The sequence below is a fragment of the Numida meleagris genome, chromosome 6 (genome assembly GCF_002078875.1).
Source record: "Numida meleagris isolate 19003 breed g44 Domestic line chromosome 6, NumMel1.0, whole genome shotgun sequence".
In the NCBI taxonomy this organism is placed as follows: domain Eukaryota; kingdom Metazoa; phylum Chordata; class Aves; order Galliformes; family Numididae; genus Numida; species Numida meleagris.
The window spans coordinates 32,923,905-32,947,362 of NC_034414.1; the positions used below are offsets into that span (position 1 = coordinate 32,923,905).

Here is a 23,458-nt window from a genome sequence, read left to right on the forward strand (position 1 = left end):
GCCTGGGAGGAATATAGGGCTGTTGTCCGCATGTGTAGAGATAGGATCAGGAAAGCCAAGGCGCAGGTAGAGCTGAACTTGGCTAGGGGTGTGAAAAATAACAAGGGGTTCTACAGGTACATAGGCAAGAGAAGACAAGTCAAGGAGAGTGTTCCCCCTCTGGTAAATGAGGATGGAGATTTGGCTTCCTCAGACGTGGAAAAAGCTGAGGTGCTCAATAAGTGCTTTGCCTCAGTCTTCACTGATGGTCAGGCTCCCCGTGTCTGCCAGGACCCTGAACCTCGAGGTGTGGGTGAGAGGAGCGGATTTTGTCCCACTGTAACAGTGGAACAAGTTCGAGACCTTCTCTTGAAACTGAATGTGTGGAAGTCCATGGGGCCAGATGACATCCATCCTAGGGTTCTGAGAGAGATGGCTGATGTGGTTGTCGAGCCGCTCTCCATCATATTTGAAAAATCATGGCTGTCTGGTGAAGTCCCCGGTGACTGGAGAAAGGGAAACATTACTCCCATTTTTAAGAAAGGGAGAAAGGATGACCCGGAGAACTACAGGCCAGTGAGCCTCACCTCTGTGCCTGGGAAGATCATGGAGCACATCCTCCTAGAAGACATGTTAAGGCACATACGTGACAAGGAGGTGATCCAAGACAGCCAGCATGGCTTCACCAAGGGCAGATCTTGCCTGACCAATCTGGTGGCCTTCTACGATGAAGTGACGGCATCGGTGGATGGGAGGGGGGCGATGGATGTCATCTACTTGGACTTCTCCAAAGCCTTTGACAGGGTCCCTCATCACATCCTTCTCTCCAAATTGGAGAGGTATGGATTTGAAGGATGGACTGTTCGGTGGGTTAAGAACTGGTTGGCTGGTCGCAGCCAAAGGGTTGTGATAAATGGTTCTGTGTCAGGGTGGAGGCCGGTCACGAGTGGTGTCCCCCAAGGCTCAGTCCTGGGACTGATGCTCTTCAATGTCTTTATCAATGACATAGACGATGGAATCGAGTGCACCCTCAGCAAGTTTGCAGATGACACCAAGCTGAGCAGTGCAGTCGATACATTGGAAGGAAGGGAAGCCATCCAGAGGGACCTGGACAGGCTGGACAAGTGGGCCCACGAGAACCTAATGAGGTTCAACAAGGCCAAGTGCAGGGTGCTGCACTTGGGCCAGGGCAATCCCAGGTATTTATACAACCTGGGGGAAGAAGTACTTGAAAGCAGCCCTGCGGAGAGGGATTTGGGGGTCCTGGTGGACGAGAAGCTGGACATGAGCCAGCAGTGTGCGCTGGCAGCCCAGAGGGCCAACTATGTTCTGGGCTGCATTAAAAGAGGAGTGGTCAGCAGGGAGAGGGAGGTGGTGGTCCCCCTCTACTCGGCTCTTGTGAGGCGCCATCTGGAGTACTGTGTCCAGGCCTGGGGCCCCCAGCACAAGAAGGACGTGGAGCTCTTGGAACGAGTGCAGAGGAGGGCGACCAAGATGATCAGAGGGCTGGAGCACCTCTCCTATGAGGAAAGGTTGAGGGAACTGGGCTTGTTTAGTTTGGAGAAGAGAAGGCTCTGGGGAGACCTCATTGTGGCCTTCCAATACTTGAAGGGAGCGTATAAACTGGAGGGGGATCGATTGTTTGTGAGGGTGGATAGCGATAGGACAAGGGGGAATGGTTTTAAGCTGAGACAGGGGAGATTTAGGTTAGATATTAGGAGGAACTTTTTCACACAGAGGGTGGTGACGCACTGGAACAGGTTGCCCAGGGAGGTTGTGGATGCCCCGTCCCTGGAGGCATTCAAGGCCAGACTGGACGTGGCTCTGGGCAGCCTGGTCTAGTGGTTGGCGACCCTGCACTTGGCAGAGGGGTTGAGACTCGATGATCTTTGAGGTCCTTTTCAACCCAAGCCATTCTATGATTCTATGATTCTATGATTCTATGAAATTGAAGTTTAGAATGAGAATGTTAGCTGATGCCTAATTAGCAAGTCACTGAATATCTGAGATACATAGACATAGTCACTTTTTACACACAATATGAAGTCCTTTGGCCTTTGAGATGACTGCTGATCTTTGGCTCACCCCATCTGTTTTCATCTCTAATGTCAATGTTGTTAATACAAGAAAGCGAGCAGAATTTCAGAAGGCTGATAGTGTCTTTGCAATATTTCACAGGCAGTGTTGCCTTCATTACATTAATTTATTATACTGCTGCCAGGTAACAAGAGAGAATGGTTTTGGCAGCCATGAATACAATAGCAACATTCCTGTTTTATCCTATATGAGGTAACACTTTGACTGAACTGCCTATTCACAGTTTCACAGGCAGTGATGCCAAAAAAAAAAACAACCACCACAGTTTGACAGTCAAGTTCTGCCCTCTTTACACCCTCTCTAGCCAGGAATGCTTAGTGTTGTAAAGAACTGCAGTAATCACAAAAGCTACAGACAGAAATAACTTAACAAAACCAAAAACCATGCAAGCCATACCATACCATTCAGAACCATTATTTTGCAGGGCTGTTTGGAAGGGTTTCTGCAGTCTTCTTTAAAGGCTCTGTGTGTCTGGATTCCTACTGTGTCCATTGAGGTTGCAGCATGGCTGGAAATGTCTTAGTGCTGCCTTCTAATTTTAAATTCTTTAGTTTTCTTCCTTTCTTCTCCTGATTAGATTGTCTCCATCATCATTCCCCTAGTGGACATGAAATTTACAGATTTCTGTCACAGAACAGTCTTGTCTGAGCTCTTTGTAGCTGGATTCTGTATTTTTGGTAGTTGCAGGCATGTATGCTGTCATCCCTGCACTTCCTTTTATCTTCAACATAGAATGCTTCCATTGATTTCAAATAGAAATCATGTTCACAATGTTACTTAAAATGGCCCATTTTACATTTGGTAAATTGATGCAACAGGGCTCACCCTTGCACTTGAGAGCAGAAATTCGCTTATAGACAACAATACTTTCATCATCCAAATATCAGAAATTACAAAGAACTACATTTCAGCTGGTCTTCAGTTATTTTTACTGTCTGCTCTTCACTTGAGCTTGCTGTATATGTCACCAACAGACCACTCACTCAAAGCTGGTCATGCTTTTAGCTGTTTTGCTGAATCCTGACCTTAAATAAAATCATGCACACTTGATCTCAAATTAGTTGAGTTGGAGGTGAGAGATGGTGATTCTTTTGCCTGTATAAACTGAAAACTCAGTGTTGCATTTCACTTTTGTTAATTGTTACTTCGTGATAGTTTTCAGAAATATATTCAGGAATCATTTTTAAGAGATGACACACAATAGTAAATAAGACAAAGAAGATTCGTGAATTGTTTTGTTTCTCTTTTAGGACTAAAAGAAAACCTTGAAAAGTGCTTGGGCAAGAAGACCCCAGCTCTGATTTTAGTACCTGTGGTGGATTTACCTGGCAAGGAAGTTATTCATACAACATGCTGGCTAAGCTAGCAGCTTAAAAGAGATGAGCTGATATCAAAACACACATTCATCCCAGAAAGAACAAAGAATCGATCATGACTGCATTGGATACTTTCATTAAGGAATATTGTTTGATTTAAGCATAGTCATATTTAGCTTGTTAATTATGCCTCATGATATGTGACAGAGTCAGCTTTGTATGAACAATAAAGGTTTCTTTTCAAAATATTGTGCTTTTTTCTGACTTATTTTTAGATACATTCTGGTAATAACAGGTGGATCCTGGGAAATGACAGTTGCTCTGATCACATCAGTTTTGTAGTTTGATATATTTAGGCTGGGTTACAATGAACTGATTATGACTTCAGAACCTTAGATCCAATACTGTTTTAAAGACTTTGTTCCCTTTCAATTTTATGTTGAATTTACTGACTTCAAGTAAACTCACAAATAAGTTTTTTGTGGCCAGATAGTAACCCTTTTCTGGACTAGGGAACTATTATTCACAGGGATATTCAGGACAAATCTTTTAGCAAAATGAGTGATGGAGGTGATGGTTAGACTGTAGGATTTGCCATCCCTCTATCTGAGGTAGTAGTGAGTGCCTTCATGCTATATATCTGGTAGAAAGCTCTTAATGAAGAGCTACCAGTATACCCCAGGGCTTCACTCTTCCCTGAAAAATCAACAGGAGTTTTACCTCTGCTTTCATTAAAGCAGGCTCAGACTCATAGGTGAAGCTCCTATTGATTTCACTGCATTGATATTGTACTTATGACATAGGATTGGTAAAGGAGGGGAAGCCTTTTGGACTTAGCTCTTAAGCAGTAAGCACTGTAGAGAAATCTTATTTTAAGGCAAAAGCTATACAATTAAGCCTTCAAGAAAGAAACTTTTGCCTTTGCTCTACAGCTGTTTTCATTGCTTCTTTTCCCGTGTCTAAGTACTGGAGCTACATGACCAGTACGACAGTTGCACTTCTTCTGTGCCAGCATGTATCTGAGATAACTCCACAAAAGTCCGATTAATGGCAGGACGTTTATATTGGGTTGGGACTGTAGCACTGAAGCCACACTTTCTTGCCCATTACCAGATAGGCACTTGGCAGCTGATACAAAACCAGTGACTAAAGAGAATTTTGCACTGTCAAATGCTTTGCATGTCCAGCATATTATGCTGATTATTATCTGAAAATAGACTGTTAAATGCCATTTTCCTTTACCATTACATCAAGGAATATAGCAGAACTGCCATCCTCTTTTGTAAGAATTATTTTTGTCATAGTTATTCAAATATTTTTAGAAGAGAGAAGGCAGAAAGCTTTTTATACACCAGTGTATGAATACATAGATGCATTAGATTTCATAACAAGAAAGGGAAGAATCTGTTAACAGTATATTAGTTTATTAGCATTCGGCATCATTTTTAGGCTACAGTAAAACACATTTGATCTTTACTCTTTCCCTCAATTAAAAAAGATTTTGCAAATACCTGGATGTGCCTGTTTTATTTGAATTCTACTCTTTTAGAAGGCTAAATCATTTTCTTACTTCTCCCTGGAAATATCAGTATTTTATTTCTTTCACTGCAGTATGTCCACAGCCCAGAGACACAGAAACTCAGTTTTCCTGCAAGTTTTCCTTAAAGATTCGTGACTCAAGTTGCCCTTCTTTTTTCCTAACACTGAGACATGGTAATGTAATGCATTGGTTTATAAAACAATATAATACTCTTTTCTCAACAGCAAGGTTGTTGTTTTTGGTTTGCTTGGTTGTTTTTGAGACTAGAAAATGGGTTTAATGGGTTTATTCTGTGAACAGATAAAAAAGAACAGTCTGGTGACTTTTTCTCCTTGAAATGCTTCATACATATTCTAAGTGTCTGAGTAACTAAGACTATGAGTCTGCTGAGCTTTAAGTGTGAACAAAGCAATTCTTTCAACACTGATATGCAAGGTAGGTGGGTAAAATGCTGTTCCATATAGGGACCTAAGATTTTTATAATAGAAAGAAATGTCTTAACACCATTTTATCTGCCTTATGCTGCAGATGCATCATAATTACCGGATCCTAATAAGTTATCCTAATAAGTGGATAAGTTGTTTCACAGATCATCAGCTTCTTTGTAAGGAACGTGCTAGCTGAAAATAGGAGGATGGGAGGCACATGGGCACATACATACACAAATGTTAGTTTTCATGAAAAGAGGGAAAGACGACAAATACTTAAAATTTATAGATGCAGTTGTTTGGGTTTTTGTTTTGCTTTGTGTTTTGTTTGCTTGGTTGGGGTTTTTTTTGTTGTTTTTTTTTTGTTTTTTTTTTTTTTGCTTGTTTGTTTTATTTGTTTGAAGGACAAGCTTTGGTGAGTGTTTACACCAGCAGATTTTAATTTTGAGATTACATATACCGTTCTATGACACTGGTTTTGAGGATTATATATAAGCACACAGATTCTTACATTTCTCTCATTTGGGCTTAACTTGCAGGAAAATATGTTGTGTGCGTATTACAACACAAAAAGGTTTGCTGATCATTCCAGAACTCACAGCTGAAAAAAGCTACATAATTGCTGGGAAGACGTCTTTAAAAAAAGTAACCCATGAATTTAATTTCTCCTTTCTCTGTTGTTACAAGTGTTAAGAATATGGCATTTGTGTTTTGTTTTGTTTTTTCCCAAAAAGAAATCCATGACTTCTTACAGATCTCTATGCCAGTAAAATTCTGTCTCCTGCTTCTTTTAGAAATCTGTGTATCAATTTCTTTAATTGCTTGAAAGCATACTAAAATGAAGTGGCCAAATGAGACTGCAAGACCAAAACTGATTTAATAACTTTGTGTTTTACTCATTTCAAAACCCAGTGATGGCTACAGTACCAGTGAGCCCTTACAATACACATGGCTAAGCTGCTATAAAGTCACCGGAGCTGATCTTCCTAAAGAGATTTAAAAATGACATTGCGATATTTTAAGCAGAGATCATTTAATTTTTTTCTCTGCGAGTTTTATAGTTAGGTGATTCAGGAGCTGATTTGCTACACCAGACAGCACTGGTGCATCTTTCCCCTTGGCTCTCAAAAGTCCAATGGGCAATGGAAGGAGGATGTCTCCTGAGTATTAAAGAGGTGAGCTGAAGCAGCTACTCACCTTCAAGGACATTCTGCTCAATCCATTATCTCCCATCTACATGCAGTAGTCTAGTCTATCAAAATACAGTGATTGAATAAAACTTTTATTTCAAATAAATTAATGCAGCGATTTAATAAAAGGTTTGTACTGCATGGTATAATAGTTCTCTAAGTGAATACTGAAATCCTAAAATATAGGCACTTTTCATGTTTCCAAGTAAAAGCATTGTTACTTCTTTCCAAATGGCTTTGCTGAAGCAAAGTTTATCCTGTGCATTAAAGTAAAACAATCCTGAGCTCTCTGAGTAGTAGCTGACACTTATTATTTAAGTAACCTTCCTTTACTATTATAAATGTCTGGCGTTAGGAACGCGTATTAAGAATACTTGACAATTTACTAATTTATGATCTCCTTAGTTGTATTTTAATATTTTTGGCAAGCCAGCCTGTGTTGATGTATTAGCCAAACATTCAAAATACAGACTTGAAATCTTGAAAGTCTTTTTTTCAACTTTCATCTGAACACTGAATATTTTTGACATATTTTAAATTTTAATTTTAAAAAACAGATTGGGTACCTGTGAACTGAACCCGTATGTTACACGCAAGCGCCCTTTTACTGATGACTCACTGCTCACAATTTCTTGGCTTTGACTTTTGTTGGATTAATTCATGGCTAGGTTTTGCCTGTGATTTCCTGCGTTTCCCATTTTTTAAAGTACTGTCTGCTTCTTCCTTGTACTTTCAAACAGTTAAGTTGTCCTAAGGATCTTCTCAAAGCTTATGTCCTGGCAGTACTGTCTCCTTGTCATTCCTTTCACTCTCTGTTTCATGCAAAATGTTTGAAAACCATCTCCTGGATATCTCTGCTCATCCTGAATTTCCTATTATATTGCTATTTTGTGATTGTATTTTTAATCCTAAATCATTTTGAAATAGTTTTACAATTTAATCCATCTGAAAAGACTTGCTGTCCACAGTAAAAAAAAAAAAAAAACAGGATGTACTCAATAACATGGTCATATTTCACCTCTACTTTTCCCATCTTTCAGCAATTCCAGCTCTTCTCTAAATTATGCAGATCTCCCATTCAGAAGAAAATAATTTTTCAGAACAAAAAACTGAGCTGAACTAAATGCCCTGAGCAAACTGACAGCTACTCTGACTTAGTAACTTGTTAGGCAACTCCAGAGTCAGGAGACATAGGTTAGGGTCATGCAACCCCTTTTCTGGTTAACTTTAAGCACGCCCATTACTTTTCATGTGCCTCTGTTGCCATATTTGTATCTTTGAAATAATGTTTTCTCACTCTTGTAAAGGTGTTGGAAAAGATATGCTAAGTTGTAGTCATACAACCTGCAGTAACAAAAAGTTTAGACTGAGTGAACAGCACACGAGAGTGTGAAAATAATGTTGTGGTGGGAGCCATAATGAATGTGATCACAGATACCAATTTGCATGAGCACAATCTGGAAAGCTTTTCTCCTAGCACACCACCTGCAGCGCTCTCAGATCACAGGAGCAGCCTATAATCCACCCTGTAACACTAATGATACATTTCACAGCATGATTCCTCTGGTGGTTGTACAAGCCCATGACCCAGTGCCTGTGTGGGCTGTGAGTGGGGCAGCCATGCACTGCAGGCTTCCCCTCACAGTGGACATGTTGGGGTTTGCTGCTTGGAGGGGAACTCCGCTGCTCCCTGCCGTCCACAAGGCAGAGACATTTGCTTTGGCAGGAGCTCAGTTATAACAGAGATTTAGGCCTCAAAGTCACCAGGTATTTAGCCTTGTTGCTTTCTGTTACTTGTAAGATTTCTTCCTCTTCAGATTTTGCCAAGACAGAAGGGAAAAAATAAAACTTTTTTGAGCTCTGTCAAACAGGATGTTCAATTCTCCTTCAGCGGTTCCTGTTATGGACAACTGTTACCAGTTCTAAATAACTATAACTTCTCCAGTACATCCTATTACTGCCATATCCCCACTTTACAAGAAAGACATTGTTCCTCTGAGACAGAAGTCATGATGTTGCATTAGGGGTGCAAGCTCATGCAAGCACAACTTCATCTGCTCTGAGTCTCATGTTTTAATGGTAGTTACCTTGACAGTATTTTGTTGCTTATAGAAGAATATGGGTCCAGAAGGAAGAAATACATTTCTCAACTGTAAGAGTTCTCTCTCTCTTTGCAAAGTTCAGCCCTTCTCCCACGCAGATCCATGCACTGCAGCGAGACCCAGATACATGCAAATGCATGTAGGAACCTTTTGTAACTGAACTAACTTCACATAGCACCAGAGCTGGGTCTGTTCAGGATCAAAGCAGGAGGTGTTAAGTGATACAAAATAATAGAAAGGGAACGCAGACAAGAGTTGGTGTCAAAGGATTGGTGTTATTAGGAACCAGTAGGGAAGCAAAGCTAAAAGGCAAGCAAAAGGTCCAGAGACCTAAGGGGATTATTCTTTATTTATAGGATGTCTTTGAAGAAAAGGACCCTGGGCTGCCTACTCACTGCTACTAGGTGTAAGTAGTGTTTGACACATGAAGAGGAATAAACAGAGTTTCCAGGAAGGAGACCCAGAAGTGTACTTTTAAATGTAGCTCTAATTCTTTCAATAAGGCATATGCATGGTAAACATCTGACTGCTCTAAGAGCACGCTTTGTTCTGGCTTCTGAATGCCAAGATGCCCCAAATGGAGGAGCATGCAAGAGGAACCACCCCCAGTGTGCCATGGTGCTGTTAGGGGACATTTCTCAAGGCACTGCCCCAGTGCCCACAAGGAACATGGTCTGGTTTGAGACCCAGAGCCCCTGGGTGCACTTCTCATTTGTACGCCTCCTCCACCAAGTCAACTCAGGGCACCGGGATTCTGACTGAGGATTTGCTTTCCATTGCTATGGATCTTGTTTTAAACTAACTATTTAAATACCAAAAGTCAGAATATCTCATATTGCCACTCAGATTAGGCAAGGCAAATGTGATTCTCTTTGTGCTACAATCCCCAGTGCAGACAAAAAGCTTTCTCAGGTTGAGATCCTGCCACTCACATAATTATTTAGAGAGAGACAGCTCCACTTCTTCAGCTCCAGTACTTCACAAGAGGAATGGAAACATTAGGAAAAGTTTTTTCTTTGATGTAGAATGCGCTGCCACTTTTTTGTTATTAAAATAGGAGCTAACTTTAAATAAATAAAATTTTGCCTGAAGGCTTCTGAAAACTAATGTTGTGTTTTGACAGTGTCATTTTTCTGATTCCTGAAAGCATTATGTGAGTTAGCTTAGGACTTCATCACAATTTTTCTTCTATGCTACATGCAGTGAATTATATTTTCAGCTCTGTATTTTATTTGATTTTTCTTTCTCTCTTTCACACACTCACACACAGTCACATCGCTGCACAATTTCTTATCTGACAGGTGCTCCCCAAAGCTGGCTTTTCCTCCTCTTAGAGGACAAGTGGATCAACCCCCTGCAGTGGAAGTGAGAGGGAGTGCAGTGTAGGGGAGGCAGCTACCATTGTTTTCTATTGCAAAAAGAAATGGATGAAAAGCAGTCAGCTTTGATTCTTTGAAAAGGAAAATAAACTATGGAAACGAAAGAAAGTCACACAAAAAACAGTGTTGGGACAGAATTTTCTTTTTAAAAAAACACCATTACTGTCCAACTTGTATGTAATGTCTCTTTAATTGGACTTAAAAGTTTTATATCCTCTGAATTCATGCTTTGCTGTTAAGAATATTGATGTAAGGATGATATAGGACTTACAGAAGAAGAAGAGTGTGTTCAAATAACAGCTGATTTGATACCCCAGTCTTTGATAATAATTTATGGTCCTCTCTTAAAAAAGTAAAGATTCTTTTAGGTGTATGCTCAACTAGAAAACTCAAATAATGTGTGCTTAGTGAAAGAAAAAAGATTGCTAACAGCACAATGTGTCTTATAGCATAAAGTACTACCCTAAAATTGCATGTTGCTGAGCATTCTTAATGTGCTGTGAGCAATTTCATTCGCTGTATTTCAAACCCTGAGTGCACACTCTAATATGCACATATATCAAGGGTGGCCAAACTTTTTCATGTGTGTCACAAAGCAATTTCAAGACACAAAAAGAGCTGCTCGCAGGCTTCCAACTCCACCCTACAACAAATATTTGAATGAAATGAATGAAAACAAAAGTATTTCAAGTTTGCTTTTGTTTTTTTGGGGGGGTGTTTGTGTTATTTTGAGGAGTTTACGGCATAGTAGGTTTTTGCATAAAGGAATTATGTCAGAATGTTTATTTACTGAGAAGCTCAGATTTTCTGTTCAGATTCTCTTATTTTCAGAAATTACACAAAGCCTTGGATCTTGGAAACCTTTCTGTTGCACATTTTGTTGTAATTTATGTATCCTAAAAGAACCCAAATTCTATTCAAAAGATTTTTTTCTGATTCCTTGAGATGTCTTTTTTCCAGTAAAGAAAAAAGGCCTTAAATCTGTAACGTAAGTAGAGTTAATTGATGTGAGCTAAGGCCTGACTTGCTAAACTGCAATGCTGACACTGAACTTTGCAGTGCTTGTAAGTTATTTATTTATGACCTTTTCCCTTCTGTAAAATAAGAAATGGTTGGATTGTTGTGAAGGTTCTTTGGTAAGCATTGCTAGGTGTACGAGGTATGCTACAGGCATTACATGTTACCGGAAAGGAGAACACACTGAGTGCTCATTAGGCCCTCGGTTGATGAGGCTGATAATTTGGAGTCCTGACTCACTTGTGAGGGACACAGACTTCTTAAAATAAAACACTGTGAGAGTTTTTACTTGCTTTCTGGTCTGTGTAGAAGACCTCAGCATGGAAGGGAGATGCTCTTGCCAGCTCTGAGTGATGGACAAGCGTGGAGCACAGCACAGCCCGGTGTCACCTGCGCAGAAGCAGAGAAGCTATCCAGGCTCCACATTTGGACTCATGTCCCTGCACTATGCAGCAGTATTTAGCATATGCATTCTCTTTGACTTTTGGGGCACATTTTATTGTTTTCATTTGGATCTTCAAAACCAGAAAACCGTGTTTTGAATATTACTGGGATTTCTCTTCTGTTACTGGATGTTGGCCTTTAGTCTTTACACAACTCTTCTACCACCATGGGTCTCTTTTCTCCCCTTTCTGTCCTTCTTTCTTCCTCTCTGTTTACCCATTTCTCCCTTTTGGTGTTTTTTTCTCACCTCTTTCCCCAGTATTGATGTGCTGTTCAGCGTACATCCAGAAATAGGAAAGCCCCACACGGTATCTTTGCAGCCACTTCTAAGGACTGTAACATCTGAGTCAGGATGAAAAGCACAAGGACAGGACAGCTGACACACAGGGTCACGCTGAGTCCCCTGGGCACCAGTATATCCATGAACACACACTGCAACCCTCAGAGAGCTTTCTGGATCACACTTTTACTTGGGTTCAGTGCATCTCTCAGCAAGGCAACCCAGCAGTGAAAGATCGTCCGCTGCTCTTAAGGAGCCTGAGCACTCTGCATGCATGTTTCAAACACACCCACAAGGCTGGGAACACCACTCTCATTCTGACCTGAAGTTAAGCGCACACTCCTAAGTCATTTAGGTGCCTCTGATAGAGTGCTTCTTGGTAGGGAAACGTTTCATGATCCAGTAACTTGTACAGAGATAACCAAAATTTAACAAAACATACCTTGTAAATAAATGGCAAGATCAACATACAAGGAAAAAAAAAAAGAAAAAAAAAAAGAAAAAAATAGGAGAAGAGGAAGGGAAGACAAAAAGAAGAGAAAAGGGAGGGGAGGGGAGGGGAAGGGGGAGGGGGGAAGAATTACACAACTCCTCACAATTCCTTATCTGTATACTTGTCAAGCAGCAGCACTCAGCACCAGGCTGCTCGGGCAGCACACTGGAGCCCAGCACAGCCTGTCAGATGGCTTCCCGGCTAGGCGAAACGCGCTTCTTCCCTAGGAGAGCTGCGCGGCCGGCAGCCTACCACGAGCCGCAGCCCATCCCAAGACGGCTGCCTGCAGGCGGCCATGCTGCGCGCACCACAACGTGGCGAGCTGCCCGCCTCCCTCCCGCCCAGCCCCACTCGGCGGCCGCGCGGGATGTGGCGGGCAATGCTGCCCCCTGCCGGCCCCGAGGCGCAGGGCTCCTTCACAGCCTCGGGGGCGGAGGTGAAAGTGAGGCCGCGAAGTGGGACGTCGCCAGCAGCCTTATTCACTGTGCGAACGCTCTTCGTGTGCGGCGGGGAAATTAACCCTGCGCTCGCAGGGGTCTTCCCCGAAGTTCCTCCAGTTTGCTGTCCCGCTGCTGCGCAGAGCATCATGATCTACACACAGTGGAATGTGCATCGAACAAGCAAGCACCAGTCTTTGCCTTACGTTTTTTCTAAATTGCAAACTTATCTTTTTGTGGTTAATTTTGTGTTACTGATTGCATCTTCATATTTTGTGTTACCTTTTGTGTCCTAGAGGCATACATACAAGAATTATATCTTTAGTATATAAAGAAGTCTGAGTACAATGTAAACAACCATGAGGGCAGAAGGGCTGTTGCGCTGCCTAAAGAAGAGTTAAAATGCACCAAGAGAGAATTCTGCTTTGTCTTATACATTCTTAAATGTTCTGCTGGTTGCCTTCCCATGCTGCACTCTCTTCCATATGCTCCCTACACCCACCAACACACCCACCTACACACACTCACAATTTACCAACATATTTTATGGCTTTGCTGAATTAAGATCCACACCATGATTCAAATAAAATAAAATAAACAGCTGTTTTCCTTCTGCAGAACGAGCGTATTCTGACTTGGCACTTGTGAAGCATCTGAAAGAAGCAGGCTGCCAGAAATGTCTTGCAGCAGCGCAGTGTAACACTGCGCAGAAGGCCATGGTCTGGAGTATGCACACCCAGGTACACTGAGGAGTATTGGGATTTGCATTGGGACACTTTCCAGAGCAATTTAGGAGGTACGCAAATAATGGTAGTATATCCTAGGTCACTGAGATGCCAGAGGAGGCACCCATGGAATCTCCAGGCCTGAATGTATAGTCAAAGTAGCATCAACAGGGCACGACAGAAGTCCATTGCAGATGTTTATTTCAAGGCCTCCCTTTCTGCTGGAGAATTACAGTCCCAAGAACTGCAGGCACCAGAAGCCAACTAGATTTGCCCTGTCTTATCTCCTGCATTAAGCTGCTTGATTCAGGAGCTGCCAGAATTTGGCAGTGCCCAGCATACAAACAAATGGCCTAGAAAGAGACTGCAGCAGATTATATTACTGTGAATCCTGTTTTTCCATCCATTTCTACTGTATATCAGGTGTGGGCCGTTACACCTCATTCTGAAAATCAAAAGGTTGAAAACAAAAGAAGCATCTCAGGCTGCCACTTCGGTGTAAGTATTCCTCCTTGCTGTACCACTCCATTCTGATCAAGCCTTCTAACACCTGGCCACCACAGCTGTGGCAGGAAACATTCTCCCAGAATATGCCACTCACAGGCAAGGGAGCTTGAGTGGAAAGCAGATAAAAGAATAGTAACCAGATCCCAGGTGCCTTGTCATCTAGTAGAATCCAAAGACCTAAATGACACATGTGGCTTCTTTATAAAGAACACTGTGAAACACAAATCCCATGAATGTGTTCCTTAAATCCATGTCGGGTCCCCAGGATTCTGAGAAGGTCCATACTATGTCTACTGACAGGCATTACTGGCAAGTGTTGATGTCTCCCTTTTGGCTTTAATTCAGGCCCCAGGTCACTGCAGTGTGAGTACTTCTCCAAACAAATGCATCTGTTTTCTACCTTAATCAAGAAAGACATATATCTCTTTGTATTGTTACTTTTAAGTTTATGAGAGAAATTACATGCCTCAGGATATGTGCTCTTCCAATTACTTTTTAACATTTATTTACAGAGCTGCCATCCTGGTTCCCCATGTTGCTAACATCAGTCAGCTCTCCTGGAGCCCTTTGAGAAGGACAACAGAAAACTACTTGCAGCAACTAGATTAAATAGGGAATATGAACCATGTTTAATCCTTTTTTCATCCTTCCTCCAAGAAGGAAGACAAAGAGGTATGATCCACTACAGCTGTGAAATGGTAAAACCTTGGGTGGGAAGCAGAGCATTCTAATACAGCATATAAGTTGCTTTGATGGTTGCATGGATGGAGTAAGTGTAGGTACTCAGAAGCTTAATCTAGCTTTATGTGTTATGTCATTCATACAAAAACAGAAACAAACTTGATACTTCAGACCCTCACTAAAATTATTGCTTGAATTTACTTATTTTTAAATGTATTTGAACACTTGTGTTTCCTTTCAAGAATAGGCCTGTCACTAATTAAATAGTAAAAAAGAAAATAAATTATTTCCCTCTCTTCCTGCCTGTTTTCGTACGATTTGCTATTTCAGGTACAAACTGTTCAGTACAAAGAACCACTTGTGCAGGTTTCTGAGGTGTTTTGCATCAAACCATCAACGATATTCACATTTATTTAAGAAATCCTCCCCTTCATTGAGTTATTGCACTGATGTTGGGTTAGCCTTCTTTAATACCGACTTACCAGTAAGAATTTATTCCCTAATGTACATTAAAACTGCTAATCAAAACTAATTCAGCAAGACACTAAAAATATGCTTTTGTGATATTACTGAGACTGTGTGCATTGCTACTTTTATCACTGTGTCCAGTCATCTAGAAAATCTAACAAGCCTCAGTATCTCAAGACCTCTAAGTTATCTTCCTAGTTTGGGTCCTATTATTTCTCTTACGTAAATTATGGAGTGTGGGGAAACCTTTGCATTGCTATGCCTGCATGGAAACCTGAGGAAAATAAACCTATTGCAACAGATCTGTTTTCAGGAATGGACATTAATGTGTATCGTCTGCTGAAGAAGCCTTGGAACATGGTGCCCTGGGCACCTTTACTTGAGACATGGAAAAGGTAGCTAGTAAAAACTGTAGGAAGCAGTCTGTTCCAAGACTGGTGACAATAAAGGGTGAAATGGAAAAGAAAAAAGGCAAAAAACTCTCAGCGCTCTTTCCCTGGGTATTAGGAAGATGATTTTGGCAGCTCTGGAGTCTCAGAGCTCTGCTAAAATGCGTTCCCTCTTAATATTTTAATGAGCTCAACAATTGACAGTCCCAGCTGAGTACTTCTTTTTGTTGCTGTTGCTAAGCAAAACAGGGGTAAAAAAAGCTCCCTTTTCATCCTGTAAATCATAAATACAACCAAACCATTTGTTTGATATATGCAGAAATTCATTCCACTTCCATGCCAGATCATCCCACATAGCTTAGTTCGTTTTCTCGTGTTTTTTATACATACTTATTCAATCTCTACAACGTGTCCCAGGACACATCCAGATTTTATTGTCTTCATGTCCTATATAACCTTCAGGCCCACCCAAAATCCACTCAGCTTGGACTCTTCATTCGGTCTCCAGCACAACCCATGTTAATATGTACTGATACAGGTTTTATGTTCTTCTCTATACATTTTTCTGTATCTTGCCTTGCCAGCTCATATAATTTTAGATTTCGGCAATGTTTTTAGAAATGCTGGGAGGTTTCTGCATTCTTTCTCTCTCTCCTTCTCCAGTGACTTCCTGCTTTCCTACAAAAACTTTCTGTCTTCAAATTAAAGAAATCCTTAAAACTGCGTACTCTTTGTTATCTATTTGTCAAGTCAAATAAAAATGTTCTTATTCTCCCCTTACCTTTTCCCTTCTCTTCTACACTTTCTTAGCCATTTGTCTGCATTTTACTTAGCCACCTGAATTTTCTTTCACTGATGGGTATTTAAAAGAAATTCTAGTCCACATATTGGTTGATAAAGTCTGATATTGTCCTTCCATTCCTGTTCTCAGAACCTACCATGTGTTAGTGAGAATGTCTTACCTAGTATGATAGACAATATTGTCTTTGCCATGTGTAAGGAAATTCCAACTATCAACATTAGCAAGTCATAACTAGCTGCCAGGTCCCACTTTGCATATTCAGAACATGTTCCTGGTTCCACTCTTCAATCTGTTGATTATATGGTTTTGTTTAGCATAAGCTCCATTTAGAAGCTGTTGGTAGGAAGTTCCCTCCACATCAAAACTGATGTTCCCTCCTGAACAATGTTGGTCTCTGATGTTGAACCCTGACCTTTAAGGCACAGCCAACAAGCATTTTGGAGGGCCACAGTAAAGAGTTATATAGTTCCAGTTAGAACGGAGAGGCAGAGCAAAATCAGCAAGAGCTCCCATTATCCTTCTACAGGTCATTGCTAATGGAACAGCAAGAAGGGAAATCTCTTCCTTTGGTGAAACCATCTAACATAAGACAAAGAAAAGTTAGAAGAAAGAACGGACAGAGAGAATATTTTTAGTCAGACTGCATCTTTAGACTTCATAAATCTTCCTTTGACTATGGAGTTCAGCATTGCAATTTTGCTACTTTGAGGTTTTAATATACTGATGTTACTCTAAAAACAATAACAACAACTTTAAAAACAAACAAGCAAACAAACAAAGAGCCCCAGCATACAATCATTTTTCATGTTCCAAGGTAGCTGTACTTCTTGTTCTAGTATAGGAGAGCTCCAAGCACACATGAACTCGTCCTCAATGACCATTTCAAAGGTAGTCTGTTGAACCTCAAAAATCTTTTGTGTGTTTACCACAGTTGCCTTTTTGTTTGCGTGCTAAGCACAAATCTTGAACAAGCTACGATGCTCTACCTCATTTATTTTTGCCTTTTTTGTCTCATCTCTGGATTCAACACCTTTCAAGTGCAGTTAACCACTTACACAGGAAAAAGGAATTTAATAAACCACATGGTCACACTGTAAAGGATTCTCTTGCATTCCTTTCCTATGTAAATGGTCTGTAGCTTTTTCATGAATCAGGCCCATAGACTCTTTATTTCACACTTCCATCTTCCTTTCTCTGTAGAACTGCAATTTAAATGATCCTGAAACATTTGAAGACAATTACAGGTTAGCTTTGCATATCAGTGACCTACCAGTAATTCTCTAAAAAGATCACACTATTTGATCTACAGCTGTCTGATTTCAGGAATGGAACACATTATCTGTAAGTGGTAGGGACCCATAGGATAATCAAGTCCAACTCCTGTCAACTAATACAACTCCTAGAAAGATAGAACGATACTCTGAACTCTAGGTAGGGTTGAAAAATAGTCCCAGAAGACACCACAGAATAGCTACTTCCTACTCTTTCCTCAGAGCTTCACACAGTTCTAGAACACTTGTGGATTGCCAGGACTTTTTACTTCCTTTATGCTTTGAGCAACACATAAATCATTCAGAGGGCTTGGAATGTCTTATTAACAGGATTGAAGGGAGCTTCACAAATCACATTTTGGCAGACTGTATATTGTTACTTAACAGTATTTTTTAAAGAAATTGTATAGCCTGTATTCCCAGAGGCTGAAGTGGAGACATAAATGAAGCTGTCTTACAAAGAGCAAAGTTATGACGGGTGAGAGATTAAAATTAGTATACCATACTGTGCAAAAAAAAAAAAAAAAAATTAACTTGTGATTTCTGCGTTGCAGCAGACCCACCAGGCCTGATCTCCATGGGGTTCTTAGAGAAAAGAAGGCTGCCTGACAGCTTGGAGTGAACACTTGAGACTTGATCAAAGGTGGAGTAAGAGTTACCAACCAGCAGAGACTTCTGCAGGGACTGGAGCAGCATACGTTTTGAAATCAGGGCTTGAAATGTAGCCACAAAAACTGTCAGGGACTCAGCATTTAACTAGATTTTGAGTCAACTGTAAAATATTTGGACAAGATTCTTTTCCTTCCCCTTTAGCTCCTTCCAACATCCTCCCTCTGGAAAAAGCACTTTGATATGTGGAATATAAATTAAGAGGTCTCCAAAAAAGTTGATACGTATTTGAGAAAATATTGTTGCACAGCATGACTGGACAGTTTTATTCCATTTGAGGCAGATTGAAAAGATGGAAATTACTGTGATATTGGCTGATGGAATAGCTCCAAACTTTTTCAGTTTTGTCTGGAAAAGGCACGGCTTAGCTACTGTTGTCTTACATAGTGACTAAATGTAAATACTATAAAATATTTATGAATAATGAATGCCAAACTGATCATATTGTAGATTTTTACTGGAGCATATATGTCTTGTTATTAACCTGACATTTATAGTACCTCACCTCTTATCATTTAATCAAGTCATCTGTCTATATACTTTGTCTTCTGAAAAATGAGAAGTTGGAAACAGCTTTGTGATTTATTCAAAATCTCTGGGACTGTTTCTGCCAGTGTGTGTGCTGATAAATGTTATGTTAACAGGTTCTCTGTTTGTTTAACATTTCCCTGAGGAGAGTTCGATGTGATTTAAGCAATCTCACATATTTAAAATACAACATTTATTTCAAGTCTGCAGTGAGAAAGACAGGAAGGGTCACAGGCAGCACAGCCACTGGTCTCACAGTTGATAGCCTTTGTCTTCCTTAGTAGAAGTTTATTTGCATCTCAAACTACTACTGGTTTTGGAAATCTTGACTTAAGAGAACATAGTGTAGAAATTAAGTCATGCATTGCAAGACTAAAAACAGTGTAGGAATTTGTCCAATAACAGTCTAATGTCTGTTCTCCACTTTTTGTCTATGTCTGCATATGGTTTGCTATACATCAGCTTTCCCTTAGAGGAATCAGAAGGCTTTTTACAACATACATCCTCAGCGTGCACGTGCGCGCGCACACACACACGCGCGCACACACACACACACACACTCATATCCTTGCTAGCTGTTTTCTAGAATGTTTTTTCCCTGACAGTATTACAGAGGTGATAAATCAAGCCTCAATTATGCATTATGCATAGAGAGCATTTGGAATTGCTAAAACACTTCAAAGTCTTAGGTTATTGCCTTTTTGCCATGCATATCTGTTATACCTTGCCTCCATTTGATGGACACCTAATTAAAATGAAAAAAAAGCTGAATCCATACAATACCAAGGCTCATTATTATCACTGTATACAGACTGTAAGTGAAAAAAACTACAATGCAAAGCCAACTAGATCAAGTGATCCTAGTAAGTTTTAGCAAATATGGTCATTGTTTTTTGTTTGTTTGTTTGTTTGTTTTTAAATCAAACATTATAGAAGAAACATTACCATTGAGCATGGGCCCTGGGAAGCTCAAACTTTGACAAATAATGAAATACTTAGTGAGAAGAGCTAATGGAGTCTCCTGTGCGTCCAAGTTTTGATTGAGTTGTAACTGCCAAAAGCGATGTGTCAGGCTCTAGAAGGAGAATGCTCATCTGAGGAGGACTTAGTAGATTGTCTAGAAGCTGTCACCTGTCCTTTGGGTGAAATGATAAATCTGATAACTAGACAGTTTTAATTTTGGATGAGCTTGCTCCGAGGTGTCAGAGAAGTTGCTCTAACCCCTCTATCATCTCCCCATATAAATTACCTTTCATATAATGTAGTGTCTGGTGTGTATAAATGAGATTACTCCTAAAAGACATTAATTCTAAAAGCTAGATCTGCTGTTTGTTCATAGATTCAGACAACTTTCTTTCCTGTGAGTCTTGCAACCCACAGGATAACTAAAGATTTCAAAAGATCAGAGATTCAGCACAGCAAGGCTTTTATCACTGGACATACAACTGCCCTTAGGCACTTTTCTTGACTTTCTACAGAACATCAACTTGCTATAAAGGCCAAGATGATTTCTTTCAGTAATATCTTGAAGATTGCTGACTACTACCATCAGTGCTGGTCTGCAACAGCAGAGTAACTCCTGACTCATCATCATCTGCCCCTGCAATCCACAGCAGACAATTAGGGAAAGTTCAAAACACTGTGCATTTTCAGAATTACTAGAAAAGCTGGAAAGCTTATCCTAAAACACTGATTTAGTGGCCGTCATAGTCACAGGCAGAAGTCTTGATGCCTTTCAGTTAAAAGCCACATCTCTAGTCATGTTTTTATTAGATGAAGTGAAATGTCCTCCAAGTGCATAAATTCTACCATCTTTCACTGCAATTTATTTAATTAGAATATTATTTTATGCTCAAATATAAATTGCTTGTAAAGTCCCTTTGTCAAAAGTGCTTTTAAAGGGGAAATACAGAGATGACACAACACAAGTAATTAAGATCCTGATTATTCTGTTTACTATAGTTTTCAGTTTCCTCATCTGACTTGGGTGAAAACAAATTTTTGATTTGTGGATTTAAGCGCATTGGATGTTTTTGAGTAGGGCATTGTTACTGGGGACTAAATACTACCTAAAACTTGCAAAGCAATTGTTTAAATATCTTAGAAGAAAAAAATTAGGAAAGTTTTCTTCTGTGAACCAGAAAATGAAGATTTTTAAATCTTGTAATTTAGTAATAATAATAATAGAAGTCTCTGTAATACAGCCAGTGAGGTTATCCTTACTGTTAGAATGTCCAATTCAGACAAAATAAAGGTTAACAACTTATCAAATTGAATTAAAATATAGAATCCCCAGCATCCCTACTCATCATATTTTAATGACATGTAAAAAACACATAGATGATCAGTTGATTCTGAGCAAATCTTTATGTGCAGTTGTCATGAACAATAACTTACCTCAGCTTTTTACAATATTCTTTTGAAGAGCTGCAAATTTAAAACTAAATCCAAATGTATAATTACTTAGGGATTCTATATGCAGAGAGCTGAATCAGATCATTTGCATGAGAAAATCCAGTCCAGCATAAAAGAAAACTTTGAGCTATACATCCCATCTAAGTACAGGGTAAGATTACATATAAAGAGCAATATATATCTGAAGAGTAGAATAAAATTGGGCAGTAGGTCTAGCCTTTTCCTGAATAAAAGTATCTGAGCAAATTGGCTTTTTGTAGTTATTTTGAAAGTAGATTCAAAAGCATACTTCTATCATCCTAAAATATACCTACTTTTATGTAACTAAATTCTGTGTATTCACTCTTTATTTCTCTGTAAAGGGAATAATCTCTAAAGGTCACTCTCTTGTCCTAACATCAAAATCCTGGAGGTTCTTTCTGTCCTCATTAGATTCTGTCTGATTCTTGCTATTAACCTCAGCAGGAACAGGACTTGATTTTAATACTACTTCAGGGGCCTCCTCCAGATTCAGTTACTAATCTACTTTTATATGTAAATCTCATGAATCGTTGATTTATCTGAAAATGAGGGAAGAAGATGTCTGTGATTTTGCTAGGTGGAGAATCAAGGACTAAATGATTGTCAGTTCTCAGAGTTAAAAAATGAAAAGAAAAACAAAACCCTTCAGAACAGCAAAAGTATCCAGTTCCTCATCATTCTGCATACCGGTAGTCTTGATGATGTTTGCTCTTTTCCATTCACATTGTCCTTAATAATTCAGTACTTTTTTTCTTTAATCATATTATTAAAGGCAATGGACTGATGATTCATTCTGCTTTCTTTGCTCTTTCAGTGATGTCCATTAATGAAGACTTACTTTTCAGCACCATTGACTTACTTACCTAAATTATTTATTTAGTTAAGCAGTTCAGTGTATCAAACTTTTCTTGCTCAGTGTAACAGCTACTTATAGCTCAGATTAGATTTCATATTGATTTTCTTCTGGAAAATGTGTGTGAAATGGACTGAACTTTAAGTGCCAAAAACTGGTAAATGCAGGGCAGAAGAAGGAATAGCATAATAGAGCTGCATGGTTAACACTTATTCCCCTTTCTGTAGCAATTTTTGTCACTTGTTCTCCTTTTCATTTGGGAAGTTATTTTCCTGCTAGTGAGGGTACTAGCCTAATATATGGAAGCAAAAATAAGCTTTTTCCTATTTAATTCATTGAGTTTTAATTTTTCCAAATCAGACAAAACAGATATGAATGCCTTTCCCATCCAAGGCCTATACACTAAATTATCACTTGCAGAAGACTTGTAAATCTTCGTGGAAATAATGTGATTAAGAACATATACTTAAGAGAAGATTTTTGAGTTATTTCTTGTGCAAATTGTTGCTCATTGCCTTGTTTCTCCTGTCTCCAAGGAAATCTAGGTTGTTTGTGGCTCAAATTCCTTTTTTTCTTTATTGGATGTTTTGCCTGTTATTTAAATTATACAGAAGAAGCTTTGAATGCAGAAGTATTGGAAAATTCTTCGAATTTATTTCTTCCACTCTTAGCTACACCTGTGGAATGTGACTCCAGGAGTAACAACAGAAGCACTTTCTCTGGGTAGCAGGAATGTTCATCTTGACTCTTGAGAGTTTCACCATAAAATGCTGATTAGTATGAAAAAAGTAACAAAGGCTGAGGTAGGAAAAAAACTGTAGACATTTATCAGTACCCTGAGTGCAGCCCCATGGGATTTGGCTCGAAGTGATTTGGTGGTCTGTGCTTTAGTCAACGCAGAATACAGTGCAGCTACACAAGCTGGATTCAAGCTGCTGAGTGCAGAGCAGTGTGAGAAAGAGCTGGAAGAAGGGGAGTGGTTTCTCCCTGTCATGGTTTTATGGAAAAGGGGAATCAAGCCAATTTGCAGAGGTAAAGGCTGTCCAGCTGGCCTTAGATGTTGCTGAACGGGAGAGGTGGCCGGTGCTTTATCTCTATACTGACTCATGGATGGTGGCAAATGCCTTATGGGGATGGTTACAGCAGTGGGAACAAAATAACTGGCAACGAAGGGGTAAACCTATTTGGGCTGCTGAACTGTGGAAAGACATTGCTGCCCGAATTAAGAATATGGCTGTGAAGGTGCGTCATGTAGATGCTCATGTGCCCAAGAGTCTGGCTACTGAAGAACAACAAAATAACCAACAGGCAGACCGAGCCTCCAAAATTAAGGTGGCTCAAATGGACTTGGACTGGCAACACAAGGATGAGTTATTTCTAGCTCGCTGGGCCCATGAGACCTCGGGCCATCAAGGAAGAGATGCAAC

At 40.0% G+C, this 23,458-nt stretch overlaps 1 protein-coding gene across 11 annotated transcripts in view; it reads left to right on the forward strand.

The window, feature by feature from the left end:
- Positions 1-23,080, forward strand: part of DPH6 (diphthamine biosynthesis 6) — a 216,523-nt gene extending 193,443 nt beyond the window's left edge. For 6 of the 11 annotated variants that reach the window (XM_021401712.1, XM_021401711.1, XM_021401709.1 and 3 more), the window contains 2 exons: positions 13,321-13,442; positions 13,527-23,080. In XM_021401712.1, the coding sequence (XP_021257387.1) occupies positions 13,321-13,442; positions 13,527-13,580 (176 nt within the window). In that variant the 3' untranslated portion in view covers positions 13,581-23,080. Of the gene's footprint in view, positions 1-3,326; positions 3,641-13,320; positions 13,443-13,526 lie in introns of those variants that run through there. The other 5 variants (XR_002440236.1, XR_002440237.1, XR_002440235.1 and 2 more) reach the window with 5 other exon arrangements.